General features: G+C 38.5%; 1 protein-coding gene across 14 annotated transcripts in view; it reads left to right on the top strand.

Annotated features, from left to right (window-relative positions):
- ZZZ3 (zinc finger ZZ-type containing 3) overlaps positions 1-18,773 on the top strand; it is a 40,093-nt gene that overhangs the window by 5,955 nt on the left and 15,365 nt on the right. For 11 of the 14 annotated variants that reach the window (XM_035121625.3, XM_035121627.3, XM_035121629.3 and 8 more), the window contains exons 2-3: positions 1,195-1,345; positions 8,597-10,155. In XM_035121625.3, the coding sequence (XP_034977516.1) occupies positions 8,648-10,155 (1,508 nt within the window). In that variant the 5' untranslated portion in view covers positions 1,195-1,345; positions 8,597-8,647. The remainder of the gene's footprint in view (positions 1-1,194; positions 1,346-8,596; positions 10,156-18,773) is intronic. The other 3 variants (XM_035121626.3, XM_060276805.2, XM_088673212.1) reach the window with 1 other exon arrangement.

The raw sequence follows: 18,773 nt of genomic DNA on the forward strand, positions 1-18,773 counted from the left end.
TTTGCTAATTGGTGGTAAGGAAAACAGAATCAAAACAATCCATTTATGGACATGTGAAAAAATAATGCTTCCTCCTCAACTATCAAATCTGTGATTTATGTATATTTCACACCACTTAGGAAATGATAGTATCTTTGGCAAGAGTCTCTCTGGGAATAGTCATATGATAGTGAGAGGCTTTCTCTCTAATGAGGCTACTTATTAGAGGAATTGCAGGGAATTTTGGTCTCCTTGCTAAAGATATTGCTAGAGATAACTGCTTTTCTGTTTGTGTGATAGTCTGAGAGGCCAAATGCCATGTTTTTCTCCTGTAGTGAGAGGTTTTTGTTGGTTTAAGACTATTATAAATGTAATAGGAAGATAAAAATACTGTGTTTTGGTGAATTGAACAAGTTCACTCTAGGAAAAAACACATGTACTGTATGTATAAATACACCCATACCCATACCCATACCGCCACACACCAAGTATCCATGCTAACTGATTGCTGTAACAATTAAAGCATGATTGTGATAATATAGAGCACTGCTTTTCAACTAGTGGATTATCAACTAGATTATCCGCCTGCATTTGATGTCCTAATGAATACCATCCTAAACTGTTAGAAGGCATTCAGTGCCACATGTGCCACTTGAACCTTCAATGAAAATGATGGTTCTAGTGGCAACCTCAGCCTTGGTCCTTGGTCATTCTAAGGCAGTGTTGAATCCCACTCATTCAGGCTGAGGAACCTCTTACAAATTCTGCCAGTTTTATCTGGATTGAATCTCAGTTTGTTTGCCCCCGCCCATTCTACTTCTGCATCCAGACACTTGTCTATTCCCACCAGGCTCTGAAGAGAATGTCAAATGGAGCTTTGTATCATTTGTAAATGGATGGCAATACACTCCAACTCCTTGAACTACTTCACTTAGCAGATTCAAATAGATATTTAACACCATGGGGATAAGATGGAACCTTGTGGGATCAGCAAATATGCTGTGGGGTAAAGCAGAAATCCCATGGGACCACATTTTGGAATTGGCCCTGTAGGTTAGTGTAGAACCATCCTAAAAAGTCCCCCCCAATACTCCTTTTTAACCTACATTGTTTGCAAATAGGAAAGAGTGAATACTTTGAAGGTTGTCGTATGCCATGCCATATGGAGAGTAAATACACTGACTTTTTCTTAATTCTGTTGTCTCTTTTTTACAGTATCCTTGTTAAAAGAAATGTAAATTGCTTGAAAATGATGTCTGGCATGCATCATGGACGTTAGCAATGGTGACTATTAAGCTTAGTGGAGCTACACTGGAATTCCTCAAAGCTCAGAAGAGAAGTTCATATTCTATTCATTTTTGCAATGGTAGGAAATAATTGAAATATATTTGTTTAAAATTATTGTGGTTTATTGTACAATTAAATCTTTTAAATGTTACTGCATTTATTCTAATGACCAGTTAGATTTAAACACCAAACATTTTGTGATACGATATATATATATATATATATATATATATATATATATATATACACACACACACACACACACACACATACACACACACACACACACACACACACACACACACCTGTCAACTTACATATACATACAGGTCCCGCTATCCAAATGCATATTATACAAAAATTCACTTATCCAAACACAAGCAATTAGTATCCAAAACTTGCTGTAGAATCAGATATCCAAACAGCCAGACCTGCATGCAGGACTGTAAGCAGTCTTAAACAAGATTAACTTTTTGCATTTTGCTGGTCCTCGGAAGCCATTTCAGCAGAAACCATGGTGGGAAGGAGGGAGGGGGAGAACTCAGAAAAATAAGAGAGCATTTTTTTCCCTTCCTTGTTTGCATTTTGAAAGTTTCAGAATGTTTTCCTGGGTTTTTCCCAGATTTTCTTGTCATTTTGGGGTCAAAATTTAGTGGTTGGGGACACATTAGAAATTGTTACATAGGAATCAATTGACTCATTATGCGAACGCTCACCCAACAAACAATTTCCTGAGAACGCATTATGTTCAGGTAGTGAAACCTACATGTATAAAAAATGAACGAATATTTAGTATTATGAACCACTTTCTTCTCCAGTGTATGGGTGAATCTTTTGAAGTCTGAAACCAGACACCCCTGGGATGTGATATATCCTCTAGTAAATAATTATGATATTTTATAATTAGACATTTTGTCTTGTTTTTAGGTTGTAGTTTTATTTTATTTTGTGGTATCTTGATTTCTGTAAACTGCCTTTGAACATTTGTGAAAAAGTACTGTATACATTGTTAAAAAAATAATAATAATATTGAATTACCATTGTTGACCATTAGTATAGAATAAATGATTGACTTCTGCAGTACTCCTAACTATTTGGAACATGTTAGGAGTCTGTGTATATATATCGGTGCAAGTAAACTCGCGTATTTTGTAAATCACTGGGTTAATCAGTGACTCTGCATGCCGCTGAAACTCAGGTGGTGAGTGCTGACAGATACGGAGGGAACATGGGTCCACTGAAAAACAAGGAGAATATATATTGACATGCTCAGGGGAACCATGCAGAACCAAGGGGCAGAAAACTCCAACCCCATGCTCAGAAACCATTGGAAATTGAGTACAGTAATACGTTCGGCGAACGTCCGCAGCAAACCCGGAAGTACCGGAACAGGCTACTTCTGGGTTTGCCACATGCACAGAAGTGCAAACCGCTCTGTGCGCATGCACAGAGCGGCGCTTTGTCGAGTGTCCCTTTCATGGAGGCTTCCAGGGCTCTGGAATGGATCCCAGACTCAAAACAAGGTACCACTGTACCAGTTGGAAAATAAAATGTGTGGGTGTATGGTGGAGAATAGGGCTAGGCGATATATCAATATATCATTCAAAACTGGTTTGAAGTCTATATAGTTATATCAGTTTCATAATTTTTGCCCCAGCAATATACCATAAATCTCTCTCTCTCTGTGTGTGTACACACATGCACTATGCAAAAATCACGATGCAGGAAAACCATGAGGCCAGCCAGTCCCTCTAGAATAGCTCCATCTTTATTTCAGACATGGTGATAAATTGCGATGTTGAAAACCAGATACAGTCATACCTCTGGTTGTGAACGTGATCCATGCGGGAGGCACGTTCGCAACCCGCAGCGTTCGTATCCTGAAGCACCCCGTCTGCGCACGCGCATGACACGATTCGGCACGTCTGCACATGCACATGATGTCATTTTGCACTTCTGCGCATGCGTTAGCGCCGAAACCTGGAAGCCACCCATTCCGGTACTTCCGGGTTTGGCGTGATCCGCAACCCGAAGCATTCATAACCCGAGGTATGACTGTATTACCCAGCTCTACTGTTTGCCTCTATATACTTACATCCTTATTTCAGACATCAATCATGATATATCAGTATACAGTGGTACCTCAGAACTCGAACGTAATCTGTTCTGGAAGACTGTCTGACTTCCGAAATGTTCAAGTTCCAAGGCACAGGTTCTGATTGGCCGACAGCTCTGTTTTTTGCACAGCAGAAGCCACATCGGACTTTCATGTTTCGAGGAACGTTTGAAAACCGGAGCACTTCCGGGTTTTTGGCGTTTGGGAGCTGAAATTTTTGAGAATGGAGCCATTCGAGTTCCGAGGTACCACTGTATGATGATGTTTAGCTAGTGATCTACCAAAATGTTGAAAACCAGATATCGCACAGGACTAGTAGAGAAGAGGAATGCCCTGAGTTAGGAGCTCTTTGTAGCTTTTGGAATCCTGGAGGAGGTCATGCCTGCCTAGCAAGAACCCCTGCCTGGATCATTCCTGTTAGGAGATGAGGATGCACTGAAAAATTTGTTTCAGGTTTCACTTGTTTGCTAGAATTTATAATGCAATGTAATATAATCCAGATATTTCTTCAATCTACATAGTGCCATAATTTACTTAAGGTGGCAACCTGTTTATCTTTGTTCTGTTTCATTTTTAGTGGAAATAGAATCTCTTTTTATACCTATCCCAAGGAAGATCCCCAGTGTATGGCGTTGTATAAGCTTTAATTTGTTTGGATCATAATTGATAATCTGTATTGCCTGCTGTTTAACTCTAATATTTAAAGGCATGGTATGTTAAGAAGAAAGGCTGCATTTCTTGCATGAGATTAGTCACTTTTTAGAAAGGAGTTACATTGCCAGGATTTTTAGACTTGTGGCTGTTAAAATCATTTTGAGCTTTTCTGTACAACGAAAAATGTATTGGAACAGACTGAGTATACTGTAGAGAAGTTTAGCAAAGTACAGTAGTACCTCGGGTTACGAACACTATCCATTCCAGGTCGCAGTTCGTAACCCGAAAAGTTCGTAACCCGAACGGCCATTTTGCGCATGCGCAAAGCGCTATTTTCGCGCTTTGCGCATGCGCAGACCGCGATCGTGGCCGAAAATACTTCCGGGTTTGCGCAGTTCATAACCCGAGGTGTTCGTAACCCGAGGTGTTCGTAACCCGAGGTACAACTGTAACAACTTCAGACATATGTTACACCCAGTTTCTGTAGTAGGCTGCCTGCTATGCTTTATAATTCTGGGAGGTGGCACTAGTTACCTGGCGCAGAGTGTACTCCTGGGAACTGGAAGTTGTTGGATGTGGTTCGTATTGCTTTCTTAGCATTATTATGTCACACTACCCTGCTTTTTGTCTCTGGTACTAATTGAAGACCTAGGCTTGATCCAAAGTGTTGTTTTTGTGTGCAAGACAATAGTGCTCATGCCTTTTTATATATTGATGTGCAGGCCATTGCATAAGCCATTGCACCACATACATAGACTGCATGATTCTCTGCATGTAAGATTGTTACGGAAGCTACTTGTCCAAGGAAAATAGTTGCTCTGCACACAGGACCGGTTTTCCAGTTTACACCCGTAGCAGCATATGTAATTGGCTTATAAATAAATAATATTCGAGGGCTGGTGACTTAAAACTCTTTTGTCACCACTTTCTATTTTATTTTTATCTATAATTTAATTTAAAAACTAAGTCTTTTGCATCCCTCTGCTACTAAATGCTTGAGATGCATCTACTTTGGAGACATAGTAGTATTTTGAAAATTAATGGCTGATTCAGAAGACAGTATTAACAAGATTATGTAATTGAGAGAGCACTGTTGTATCAAGCACACGATTATATCCATTCAGGGAAATATTACGTGTAGCACCTACCTCTGCACAGATGTCTAGGGATTTGTGCTTTTCTACATTGTGAAATGAAGATACAGTATGTATGTACCTTGTTACCCATGATTGCTGAGATTGCCATGATTGTGACGGCTTCAGAAATACTTTTAGCAATCATAGGAATTACTGTACATGTGACTGCTTGCTTATGGATTCATAGGAATCCACATGCTGCTGCTTGCTTATGGGTGTATCTATACCAAGAACACCTGCATGGAGATAGTTATTTCACATCTCAACATATCTGAACCAGCCCTTCATAAAATATAATTGTGTGGAATATGAATTACTATGGTATAGTCTTAACTTTTTATGAAAACTAGTTTTTATTTTAATTTGGTTAATACAGTATCTGCCAGTTCTGTGTCATAGAGCTTCCCTATAAATTCCACATCGTTTCTCTACTTGGGCATTGTTCCTTATGGACAGAAAGCAATCCAAGACTTTAAATTTATCAGGTATCTTTCAAAAAGAATGGATTATAATAAAAGAAGGAAACAGTTGGTTCTAAGGGCAGAACCTTCACATGCTCTTTGCTATGTAATGTTAGAGTTGGTTAGTGCATGGTGCTGATAATGCCAAGGTTGTAGGTTTGATCCACATATGGGACAGCTGCATATTCCTTCATTGCAGAGGGTTGGACTAGAGTCAGCCTTTTTATACCTACCGCCCACTAATGCATCTTTCTTGATAGTAAAATTTCCTTACTGCCCACCAGTGCTCGATGGAAGGAGGATTCAGCTTGTGCCATAGAACCCCATACCACCCACCTAGAATCCTGACACACATGCTAGTGGATGGTAGGGACCAGGTTGACAACCCCTGGACTAGATGATCTTTAGGGTCTTTAAAGTGGGGTTTAACTTCATTTTCGTACTAGTCTCTTCCACATTTCCAAAACGGACTATCATGGGGGAATTATGTCATCTTTGGAGATTTACTTGAATCTTTGTGCCCTGGCTTCTGCAATGAAGATCCTGAAGCTGGCTAATGGTAGCCTATATGTGGTGATGGTATCTTGTTACCCTCCCCAATGCACACACATCCCAGTTGTCCTTAGACTGATGGATCAGGCTAGATTATGCTTCCCTTCAGCCCTGCAGTTGCTGGACAACTGGCAATTATAAAGCAGAGTGAAGTGTTCTTCTGGCAGAGAAGTCAACACCATGCAGATGGCTGGGCCACGCTTGTCTTCCCTGTGTCATTACATTCTTCATGGAATGCATCAGTGGTTGTGGGACTGCAAAGGTTGGAAAGGTGTGACACGATAAATCCAGAATTCCAATTCAGTTACAGCTTGATTACTAAGGGTAGACTATTTGAAGTGTACAACAATTTATTTTCTTGATCAAAACACCGTAGCATTTGCTTATAGCCAAACCCAGTAACTTTAGTTCAGAATCCCTTGTCAAATTTTCATGAATAATGTATATTCTAAGTTTTACGGACAAAGAATATTCCCCATGTGTGGTTAGACTCCATGTAGCAGGGATGGGGACCTGTAGCCCTCCAGATGTTGTTGAACTCTCACCAGTTCCAGTTAACGTAATAGTCCAGCAACATTTGGAGGGTCATTTGTTGTCCATCCTTGCCATATAGTCTGCTTCGTGCACCAGACATTTAGGATTATCTCATCTAGGCTTTGCTTCCTTGATATCATGGCTTTCTGGAAGATAAGAACACAAACATTTCATCCTCCCAAATAAAATATTTGCATTAAGTATTTTAGAATTTGCTTTTGAAGCATGTTTACATTGATGAGCAGAATACTCCTTTAAAACACTTAAATAACTGGATAATTTGAAACAAATGTTCCTTTCTTTTGCAAGGAGTTATATTAGCTGTTTTCTTTGCATTCATATACAAGGGTTGTTGTTGTTTTTGTAGGGCCTACTTCGTTCCCACTAAAAGGACATAATTCATCACAGTTTTTTCTCCTGAAAAGGGGTATGAGAGTAGTTATATCATATAGATCGAAATCATGAGCCTCAACTTTTGTTTTCCCAGCAGTCCATCTCTTTAATGGGAAAAAATAGGAAATGGCTTTAAAGCTTGGACAGTTTAGAAGTGGATATAATTTATTTTACATTAGAATTTGGTTTTGCTTATGTCTGTGTACAGATCCATGATCCCTAAATTTATAAGTTACTTCCACTATTATTCCAAAATTCTTATAAATCTAGCACCGGTATTTATAAGTCAATAGTGGTTTAGGGAGCCTGTCTGTTGCTTAATATGTTTTTATTATTTAGCTTATAAAACCTTCTGAAAATGAAGCAGAAACTACCATCTTATTCCATAAGATATTGAAGTCAGTGGAATTTAGAATCCAGTCCTAGTTTCTCCTAGGCTTTTTTTTAAAAAAAACCTTGATGTTCCATTTGATTATGATTGAGTGTTATCCTGCTAAATTATTTCATCCATTAAGTTTGGTTTTTAGTGCAGTTGTTTTGTACATGGACTCAATCAATTAAGTACATCTTGATATTTATCCGTTTTAACTTAGAGTGAGACCGTGGTATAAAATAGTAACAGTCCAATCTTGTACAGGTTTACCCTAAAGCAAGTTTCACGAAGTTTAATGAGGCTTACTGCTGAGTAAATGTGCATAATTTATTTAGCCCCATTTGCTTTATTTTCCCACAGTCTTTATTTCTATTTTCAGTAGACAAGTTTTAGAGACATATACAGTATGATCTTCTACTCATTCACTGTTGACTTGTTGATTTGTTTTTGTCAACAGCTCCTCCTGACACAAGCATTAATTCAGTTATCCAAGGATTGACCTTGGCACAAGGAAAAGATGTGATAGGATATCCCACATGGTCTTAGGCTTCTTATATTACACCATAGGACAGCATAGGACTCATAGGCACAAGGAGTCACATGCAATATGCCTCTGGACAAAATTTTCAACTCCTGCTTTAGTCGTAGGATATCCTTTTGGGTTATGAGTGTAGAAGTAGATGATCCACTGCTTGAGTTGTAGATTTTTAGTCCTTTTTTAAATTATAAATTGAAAAATACTGTTGAAACTAGATAGGACCTTTTTGTATGTTCTCCAAATGCATTAGAAATCCTTCCTGTTCATTTAATGCCAGAAACAATGGTTTTTGTACCGTAACATTTCTGTTTGGCTTAGCGGAAAGAAAGTGATTTACATTTTATAAACCTGCTTTAGTGTCAAAACCTTTTTCTGACCCTCTGCTATATAAATAGTAATGTCAATATTGAGCAGTTAGTGTTAACATATGCTAAGAAATTTAGATGATTGCCCTGCTGTCACAAGGAAACTACCATAATAGAGATCCTTATTTAGTCATAAAATTGAAATGTTAGCATATTTTCTACTACAGACAATGCTTTTTCTCATTGTTTTATTTACCTTTCTTTGAAGGTTTCGGAATGAGTGGATCATGAGGAACATACTTTAGGGACTTGCCATAGTATGGCTGCTTCTCGATCTACTCGTGTCACAAGATCAACAGTAGGGTTAAATGGTTTGGATGAAAATTTTTGTGGCCGAACTTTAAGAAATCGTAGCATCGCTCATCCAGAGGAAGTTTCTTCTCTTCCACAAGTAAGATCAAGATCACCAAAGAAAAAACCAGAATCTCTGCAGACTCAAAAGGGAAATAACAGTGCACGAAGTAACGATGTGAAACAGCAAAGTTCTAGGGAATCATGGGTAAGCCCTCGAAAAAGGGGACTATCGGCTTCAGAAAAGGATAGTGTTGAGAAACAAATTGTGGACAATTGTGAGAAGAAACAAGGGGAACCTCATTCACCAGTTTTAAAGCGAGTTAAGCGCTGCCTGCGTTCAGAGGGACAAAACAGTTCAGAAGAAGTGTTGTCTTCTAAAACAGGGAAGGAACGATTGGAACGCAAGAGTTCAGTACCAGACAATGTTGCAGTCACTCCAGGGGCTAAACGAGCTTGTCGATGTCTTATATTGGACGATAGTGATAAAAGGGAAGTTAAAAAAGTGAATGCTTGTGCAGAAAAAATTAACAGTTTCTCAGTATCCGAAGAACTTGCAGGTTGTCAGACTGTCAATGGAGTTGATGGGAGAGGTCCAAATGCTGCAAAGTGTGAGAACTGTCAGCCTGATGGGAATACTGCACAAAACAATGTTGTTTCCTGTTCATCTAAGGAAAAAGATGTTGCAGAAAATGGAAATTCATTGGCCCACTCATCATTTTTTCTCAACAGAAATAAAGAGGACAGTTTTGTTGACCACAGTGTGCCTTGCACAAATTCACAAGAACAGTTAACATTAGAGGACCACAAACAACTAAACAACTGTTTGCCTGAGGAAACTACTAATCAGGCACATGAGTCAGGTACGGGTACGGGGTCCTCTTCTGAAATCCAGTCAACTTTATTAAGGGATTCTGAGGAGGAAGTAGACGTGGTGGGTGATAGCAGTGCCTCAAAAGAACAGTCTGAAAAAACCAACAGCAACCTGGGCAATTGTCATGACAGTACATCAGTCTCAGGTGAACCTGAACCATCAGTTTCTGTTTTGGACTGTGTTTCCACTCAAATTGCATCTGTGTCAGAACCTCAAGAACACAGATACACACTGAGAACATCACCATGGAGGGTGGGCACAGCAAAAGGTAGCCCTACTAAACATAACTCTCCATGTAGAGAAAATGGACAGCTTGAGGAGAACAATCACAGTGCCGCTGAAACGAATGTAGAATCAAGTATTACCAATATCAATGGGTCTTCTGTAAAAACAGATATTCTGAATGAGAAAGAGAGAAGTTGTGATTCCGGGGAATATATAGATGAAGGACTAAGTAAACCACCCCCAGAGGCTAGACTTGTTACTGGATCCCTACCATCTGCCAAAGAGAGTGCCAATCTTCATGCTGTAGAAGATGAAGAGGAAGAGCCTGATGTGTATTTCTTTGAATCAGATCATGTGGCATTGAAACACAACAAAGAGTATGTGTAACTATGGTAACCATGGATTCTGCTTTTTGTTTGTTATTCAAGCCCGTAGTTTTTCAAGTACTATTACATCTGCCTTTCATTTAAATAATAGTTTTCTTTAGAAGACACTTTAATTCTGCAAGAACTGATTTAAGTATATTATTTTAGTGTGAGAATATAGCAGGAAGTTGACTTTAAGGCTGCAATCTTATATCTGTCTATCTAGAAGCAAGCCCCATTTAGCTTGATGGGTCTTATTGCTGAATAGACATGTATAGAATTGCAGTGTAAAATTTCATTGTTTTTGTTTTTGAAAGCTAATTCAGAATTAGAATTTTACATTTCAGGTTTTATTGCAACGTTTGAGTGAAAACTTCATTTTATTAGTATGCTAAATACAATTTATTCTGTAGAATAGTGTTATTAGTGTACATAGCAGGGTGTATAAATTGTCAGTTAGTTACCATGGCAGTTACACAGTATTGCAAAAGAGATTAATCTATATAAGCTTCAAATTAAGTAACCTGGTTTACGTTGCTAATTTACCTTGTAGCAGTTTCTAAACTTACTCTAAAACTCTCATCTGTAAAATCTAGTAATGTTGCATGGAATTCAGCATTGTGAATTTCAGTTTGCACAGATGAAACAATCCCGTCTCTCTCCCTGTGCGCTGTTGGGGTTCTTCAACGTCCACAAGTCAATTTTGGGGTGCATGCAGTGGGGTGTAGAGAGGGGGAGCCCCCCTGCACAAGTGGAAGTCCCCATTTGTGCAAACAGAACTTCTGCTGATCAGGCTTCGTATATGAATCCCTCTCGCAATAAAATAATATGGTTCATCAATTAGGTTTAATACATTATTAGCTGTATAAATATATTGCTTGTCATTTTGACAGGTGGAGGTTGGGAAGGTTTGTGAACTCATATAACCTTTAAGGTATATAGATAGTGCTTTTCCATGTGAATCCTCAACAGCTAAACATCCAACAGTGAATTATTCTTAACCGCCCCCCTGCCCACATTTAGCCTTTGCTGGGTGCAGGAGGCTGATGAGGTAGCAAAGTTGATGAAGTAGCAAAGTGTGGTAGGCTTTGTGGTCTAGATGAGTAGTGGTTTAGACAGTTAATGTCAGCTGGGAGAGAGAGGTTTAGCTTGTGGATCTTAAATGATGGCCCCTGTATAATGGAGTAGTCACATATGTAAATAACCCAAGACCTTGTTTATGCAACAAGAAATATTAAGTTACTTTGAATTAATATGTAATTTTGAGATTTGGAGTATGTTAAGAATTTCTTCCTATTTGTTCTTGGAGTTAAACATTTTGTCACAGTTTATTTAGTTGCACTCTGGGTACTGAATAGCTAAAGTATTAAAGGCCAGTTAAAAAGCTAGTTTTCTGATGAAAAGAGAAACATGATAATTTACTAGCAAAAAATCTGGTTTTGTACACTCAGTTGTAACTATATGAACATTGTGACGCAGAAGTAGCAGATGATTGTCTCTAATCTCTGGGATCAGTGACTGTACTATTACTTTTGGAGTCACATCACTTAAAATGGATGTTTTTACTGCTGGAATTAGATAATGTGCTTTGAATAAAAGCAATTGGATTAGAATAGTGTTTTTTTCCTGTTAACGTTTTGTGGAAATAACTGCAATAACAATTGGCTGCAGTTTATTTTTCCTCATAAGAATTTGAAACATACTCACAGCTTGACCTTATTTTTAAGTTAAGTTTTCTGTAAATGGATGTTTCCCCATTGTGATCTTTTCTCAGTGAATGCATAATTTTGAAACAGAAATGAACTGCTAGAAGTCAGATGTGGACTGAAAGGCCATATCAAACCTTGTTTGTGTGCTAGAGATATTTTAGTGGTTAACAGTTGTTGACAAAGTGAAGTTGTTTTTATGTTTATTTTTTTAAAGAACAGTGTTGCACCTTACAAAAAACTTTTGTTTTGTTTTTGTTTGGCACATATTCAATCAACACATAAAAGTTGAAAATTTGTTCCAAGCCAAAAGCATTGCTTTTGGTGAAGCTGGCACTTGTATATCTGATGATTGTGCTGTCACCAAGGGATTTGTGTGTTTACTGGTATACCTTTGTTGTTGATGATTTTATATTTATTTATATCCCACTTTTCTCCCAGACTGGGATTGAAGGTGGCTTACACAAATTAAAACAACACAGAAAAAATATAATAAAAAAATCCTTCCAGTAGCACCTTAGAGACTTAGTTGGTCTCTAAGGTGCTACTGGAAGGATTTTTTTAAAATTTTGTTTTGACTGCGTCAGACCAACACGGCTACCTACCTGTAAGTAGAAAAAATATAGTAAGCTAAAAGCATATGAAAGATAATAGTTATCCCCCCGGTCTCTCAGAATATGCAGAGAAATGAAGAGGGCACAACAAAGAGAGACAAGTTGACAGAACCTTAGGCTGCTGGGGAAGTAACCAGGGGAGGAGCCTTAGAGAGCAATGGGAAGGTAGGGACCTTTAGTCCTTGCAACTGCCTCATTGGGGCAAGGCCTCTTGGGCAGAGTAGCTGTGATCACTAGGCTGGGCTGTTTTGGTTTATTTGAATAAAGAGCTAACTTCACTGACACCAGGTGGTTTATTGCTAACCTAAACCTTACTCCAGCACTTTGAATTGTGTCTGAAAGCAGACCAGTGCCTGAAAGTAGTCAGTGGAGTTATTGTAGGCATCCCCAAACTTTGGCCTTCCAGATGTTTTGGACTACAATTCCCATCATCCCTGACCACTGGTCCTGTTAGCTAGGGATCATGGGAGTTGTAGGTGAAAACATATGGAGGGCCGCAGTTTGGGGATGCCTGAGTTATTGTAACAAGGGAGTCATATGTTCCATATAACTGGGCCCCTGTTAACTGCCTGGCTGCAGCTTTTTGGGCCAGTTGGAGTTTATGAGCACTTTTCAAAGGCAGCCCCACGTAGAGTGTGCTACAGTAATCCAAACACGATGCAAATAAGGTGTGTGTCTTACTTTGGCCAGATCAGACATCTGCAGGAGTGGGTGTATCTGGTGCACTAGCTTTAACTGCAAATGCACTTCTGGCCACCTGGGCATCCAAGCTCAGGACTGAATCCTGAAGCACACCCACACTGTGAACCTGAGTTTTCAAGGGCAGTTGTTATTCCATCCAGTACAGGCTGAATCCATATTCACTGTTCTGGCTTCCGATTGATCACGAGTACCTCTGTCTTGTCTGGATTAAGTTCCATTACTGATGGCACACCAGTTTATAACCGAGACAGTTTAGAACAGTGTCTCCAACCATATCCTAGGCCAACCCCAGCATCTCTCACCACCAAAGCAACACAAGAGAACCTACACAAGCAACACTGACAAAAAATCCCACATATATTAAGCAAAATAGAAACATAGACACCCCACCCCACCCACCCACCCTCCCCCCATCTACCCCTTTCCTCCCTTTCTTCCCAATGTCTCAATAAATGAAACTGATTTGTAAAAATGTTATGAGAGGCATTGCACATATCTTTGTAAATCAAGAAAACCTTTAATAATAAAAGAAGAAGAAAAAGAACAGTGTCTCCAAATCCTATCCCATTAAGGTGGCCCAGGAGGGTCCAGCAGAACGAACTGGGACATACACTGGGATTAAACAAGGGAAGCATATCAAAAGCCGCTTCTGTCCTATAACTAGGCCTAAAACCAGATTGAAATTGATCTAGGTATTCCATCTCATCCAGAAACCCCTAGAGCCTGAGATACTCTAGTACCTTGCCCGGGAATGGGATATTGTTGAATTGTTTAAAAGGTTGGATAAATGGTAGCTGTTGCTTTTTAGATACATTGATACATATGGATTAATATCTCATAGCCATCTAAGCAGGCACCTTTTATTTTAGCCTTTAAACATTTGCTGAAAACTTTTCTATGTCACTAGGCTTAGGAAGACAATTAATACATCTTTTGTAATAGCTGATTATCTGTGATTTTAAATTTTTATATGGTTTTTATTGTATAGATATAATTGTTGTAAACTGTTTTGATATTTTTAATGAAATCACCATAGAAGTATTTTTTATACATAAATACTTTTTGGAATATTTCCATTACAACAGCTCTGGCTGCTCTGTAGAAGGCAAAAAGAATAAAATGTGTGTACTTTTTATGGCCAAATCCTTTTTTCTGATTTTGTTTCCTCTAGATGGAAAAAAGATGCTTTTTTTGTAAAAGTAACTTGTGTGTGTGTGTGTGTGTGTGTGTGTGTGTGTGTGTGAAGAATAGCAAATTGAAGAAGACTTGTTACTTCATTTCATTCTTGGATTAATTTCAAAGATTCTCCTTCCCAATAACCCAACTCTAGAACCAATTGTGTGTGCCAGAATTCACTTTGAAACACATGAAGTAATAAAAAGGATAATGGTTTTAAACATGTTCAGAGTACTTTGTTTCTCATAAGTAAATGAACAAAATGCAATAGCAGAACTAAATAATTGGGGATGGCAGGATTCTCATTTTGGGTCTAATGAAGCCAATCTTCTCATAGGAAAAAAGCTTTGGAATAAGTTATCTATTGTGACTAATAATGACTGATTCTTATTCCACTTATCTACTAAAAGTTCCCAAAGGCAAGTCCAACTTAGTTTGCTGACTAAAGTGTTAAAAGACTCTAGAATAGTAAATATCACATAAATATGTTGCCTTGATCAACAGCCTGCTTTGGATGGTTATATATCTGCTCTCTATATTCTGAATCATTCTCTAAATTTCTTTGAGTTCAGAGAGACCACTACACCTGGAATTGAGCTCTGCTCTTCACCAGCTCATATCACTTTTAAACACCTTTTCCAGTTCTTGTTTACAAGTGCTGGTGCTGGAGTGTAGCATTCTTCCAGGGTTTGGGACTAAATACCCAACTTCCTCCTGAGCAAAACTGACAGAATCACACCTGGACGAGCTCTGCTCCCAACCCACCCTAGCCCAATTTGCAATGTTTCTTCAACAGACATGCATTTAACAGGTTTATTTTTCCGATAACCAGTAATGCTTGTCTGGAAAATACTGGAACTGATATATATTTACTAAATTTTGAAAACCGACTTCAGACATAATGTTATTGATTTTCTAACTATGGTTAGGAAATTATTGACACCCCATAGGCTTCTACATACCTTTACCACTTGTGTGCAACTTCCCCTCACTTCTCTTTTCAGAATTATGTCTATACTGGTGTTAATTCTAACATCCCACCTCTAATCATGTGTATGCTTTCATCTCTTATTTTGAGCTCTCTATGGTTGCTATTATCATGAATGCAACCTTAAAGTCATCTCTGAAAAGGGAATGAGGGAAGGGATTTTGGTGTGATAGAAAATGGTGTGAGAGGTGAATGAGCCTACTGGGAGCTTTCAGTCTCACAAACATGGAAAAGGGATCAGGAACACTATGTATGTCCTGGTACCAGTGGTTTATCATCCTCTTAAAATGCTCCACAAATTGTATTTTATGTTTTACCTTGATCTCGTTGCTTATTGTTCTCCAGTCTCGGTTTTAAAGTGTGTTAAATTAATAAGTACTGTATACACAATTAATAATGTGATTCCACAGCAGGAAACAAAATAATTGCTTGAAATAGCAGAATCAACTAAAAAATAATGAAACATTTCCCTTGAGATACAGGATGTGCCTTGTATAAACTTATGCAGGAAGTTCATGACTCTTATGTTCTAAGTGAGCCATCTCTGTGCTTTATCAGAACAAACACTAAATGTGTCACATTAGCCTGTTAGTGTATTACAAAAGATGCTATGCTTGTTCCATTTTAAATTTATAATACGCTTGGTCTCATAATAAGAATTAAAATAGACATTCATATGTTGCATTTTCAAAACAGGTTATACCCTAACTTCTGATTTATGAAGTATGAATATTTTAACAATATAGAGTCTTATCTGAGCGTCACACCCCATAATCGCCTTTGACTGGACTTAACTGTCCAGAGGTACTTTACTTTTTACCTTTACTCTGTTAATGTTGAATGAGGATAATCTTATTTTTCTTGACTAGAGAAGCAAAGGTTTATAAAAGTGGGCATTCAGTTCTGCTGTTGATAGGTTAACTTCATACTATCAGTATGAAGAAATTTTTTGAAGCGTTTACTTGTTGGAGATAGTGTTTAGCATTTTTTAAATGGGTTTTTCATCTATCATCTATTATCATGATGAGACAGAAAAAAGACTTATTTAAATGTCCTGTTGTGATATTTCCTTACATAAATATATGAATCAGAAAGTGAAGCATAGAATTCAGTTGTGCTGCTGATAATATAGCAGTAGTTTTATGAGTCCATGCAATTTCATAGCAGCCCTTACAAATGTATGGTTGTTCTTTTTTGGTGTTGGCAGGATTTTGATTCTCTTAAGAGAAAAGGCAGTTGTGGTGAGTTAAGTATTTTGTATTTTAAACTTTGTTTCAGTTGCATTAGTATTTAATTGTTATGTGATCCACCTGTCGCAGACGTGTGGTGGAATGGCATAATATATATGTATTCAAAATAATGTTTTGAGATTAAGTTTGTTAGCTTTTGTGTTGGCAAAAAAGTTAATTGTGTTACAATTGTAAGATTGAAAACCCTGCCTAGGATTAAAAAAGAATTTTATTTAGAATACTAATGAGGTTACTAGTATTCAATACATATGAGTGTGTGTATGTATATTTGGGGTGGATCCAGAGATAAACCCATGGGTGAGGTGGAAAGTGACTTTTCCACCCCATCCTCTCCCAGGCAGTCTTCTGGAAAGGCTTCTCAATTCCTCTGCTGAATGGGGTTGGATGTGGTATGGGAGACGAAGAGGAAAGATTGTGGAAAATCTCTGCTTACAGAGATGCTTTCACACTTTTCTGCAATCTTCCTCTTCTGCCACACCACACTGGGGATCACTTAGGGTTTCTCCATATGTGGTAGCCACTGCAGGGGGACTTCTAATTTGTTGTTAACCTCAATGGTTCATCACCAGCAGGTAGGGTGGTTGATCTTTGCAATACACACCCAATGCCTATGCTGAACCAGTTGCATCTATAATCATTAAAGTTGTGGCCTAATTTGAATCTAGCATGTGTTTCCTGTTCCCTTTCTTTTGTCTGTGCACTCCACCTCTGCCTCACTGTGCCTGGGTCCACAAAACAGTAGACAGCAGTGTAAGAACATTTTAAAGGAAGCACTACTTTACTGTAGCAACCTGGCCAAAAGATCCAGTCCGGCCCACCTTGCTTCCAAGGTGTGGCAATAAATAGTTCAAGAGTCCCCTGGCTCATGGCCGCGGGATCACATTCATCCAGTGCTTTACCAGCTGCACGGGCTTCTGGTGGAGTACGGGATCAGATTTAAGGTGCTGGTTTTGACCTTTAAAGCCCTATGCGGCTTGGGACCCTCGTACCTACGGGACTGCCTCTCCTGGTATGCCCCGCGGGGGACCTTAAGGTCCACAAATAACAATATTTTGGAGATCCCAAGCCATAAGGTGGCTAGATTGGCCTCAACTTAGGGCCAGGGCCTTTTCAGTATTGGCCCCAATTTGGTGGAACGATCTCTCACAGGAGACCAGGGCCCTGTGGGATTTGACATCTTTCCGCAGGGCCTGCAAGACGGAGCTGTTCCGCCTGGCCTTTGGGTTTTGATTTGGGCCATTTTAAAATGAGGCTGCATTTTAAAACCATTTTAAAATCTAAATTGTATTTTAATCTGCATTTTAATCAATTGTTTTTCTTTCTTTTACGTTTTATTGTAATTTTATTGATGTCAGCTGCCCTGAGCCTGACTCACTGGGGAGGACAGGGTATAAATAAAAATTTATTATTATTATTATTAATAATTATGTATGAATGCCTACTGGGTATGTAGCCTTGTGCTTCTGTGTAGATTCAGCTGTCTTCTTTGGCTCCAGGAAGTAAACACATTTTCTATCTGCCCTTGGGGCAATCTGAAATTATTAGTATAATGAAAATGACTAATTATAAACAGATTTTAATTATTTGGACTGACGGATTGCTTTGTAAAAATAAAGTTGCATGATAGACCGCTTAACCCACAACAGCTTAAATATAAATCACATAAAATAGTTTATTGAACTAAGTCAGCTGAGAAACTAATTCTTCCACTGCAAACTATGTTGGAATTTTGACTGTAAAAAAGGACTATATGATCTTTCAAATATTTAAAAGGCAAAGACTTAAAAATGCAAAACATATGTGAAATCTTTACTACCATAGATCATTTCATGGGTTGTTAGACCTGAGGACTGTGGTACTGCTCATAACAAGCAGTCAAAGAAGATGGTGTTACTTCTAAGATTGCTTTCAGAATCCCTGTGTGCAAAACCCCTGTGCAAATATTAGTGAGTAACTAATTCAATGTGCATGTAGAGAGGCTGTGCATGAATTCCCATATAGACCTTGTAAGACAGTATTTTCTGTAAGGATTGAACCTTGTATGGATATCCAGAACTGGCTATTTTTTGCCATCTCTTCTTAGTCCCCTCTTCTCATTATTCTGTGTCCAGTGTGAAAATCAGGCATATCCTACATTCAGACAATTTCAGGATCTCCCATTAGTGATTCACTTTTTCCTTTCCTGTTTACTGCT

This window comes from Zootoca vivipara, chromosome 7, assembly GCF_965207765.1.
Source record: "Zootoca vivipara chromosome 7, rZooViv2.hap1.1, whole genome shotgun sequence".
Classification (NCBI taxonomy): domain Eukaryota; kingdom Metazoa; phylum Chordata; class Lepidosauria; order Squamata; family Lacertidae; genus Zootoca; species Zootoca vivipara.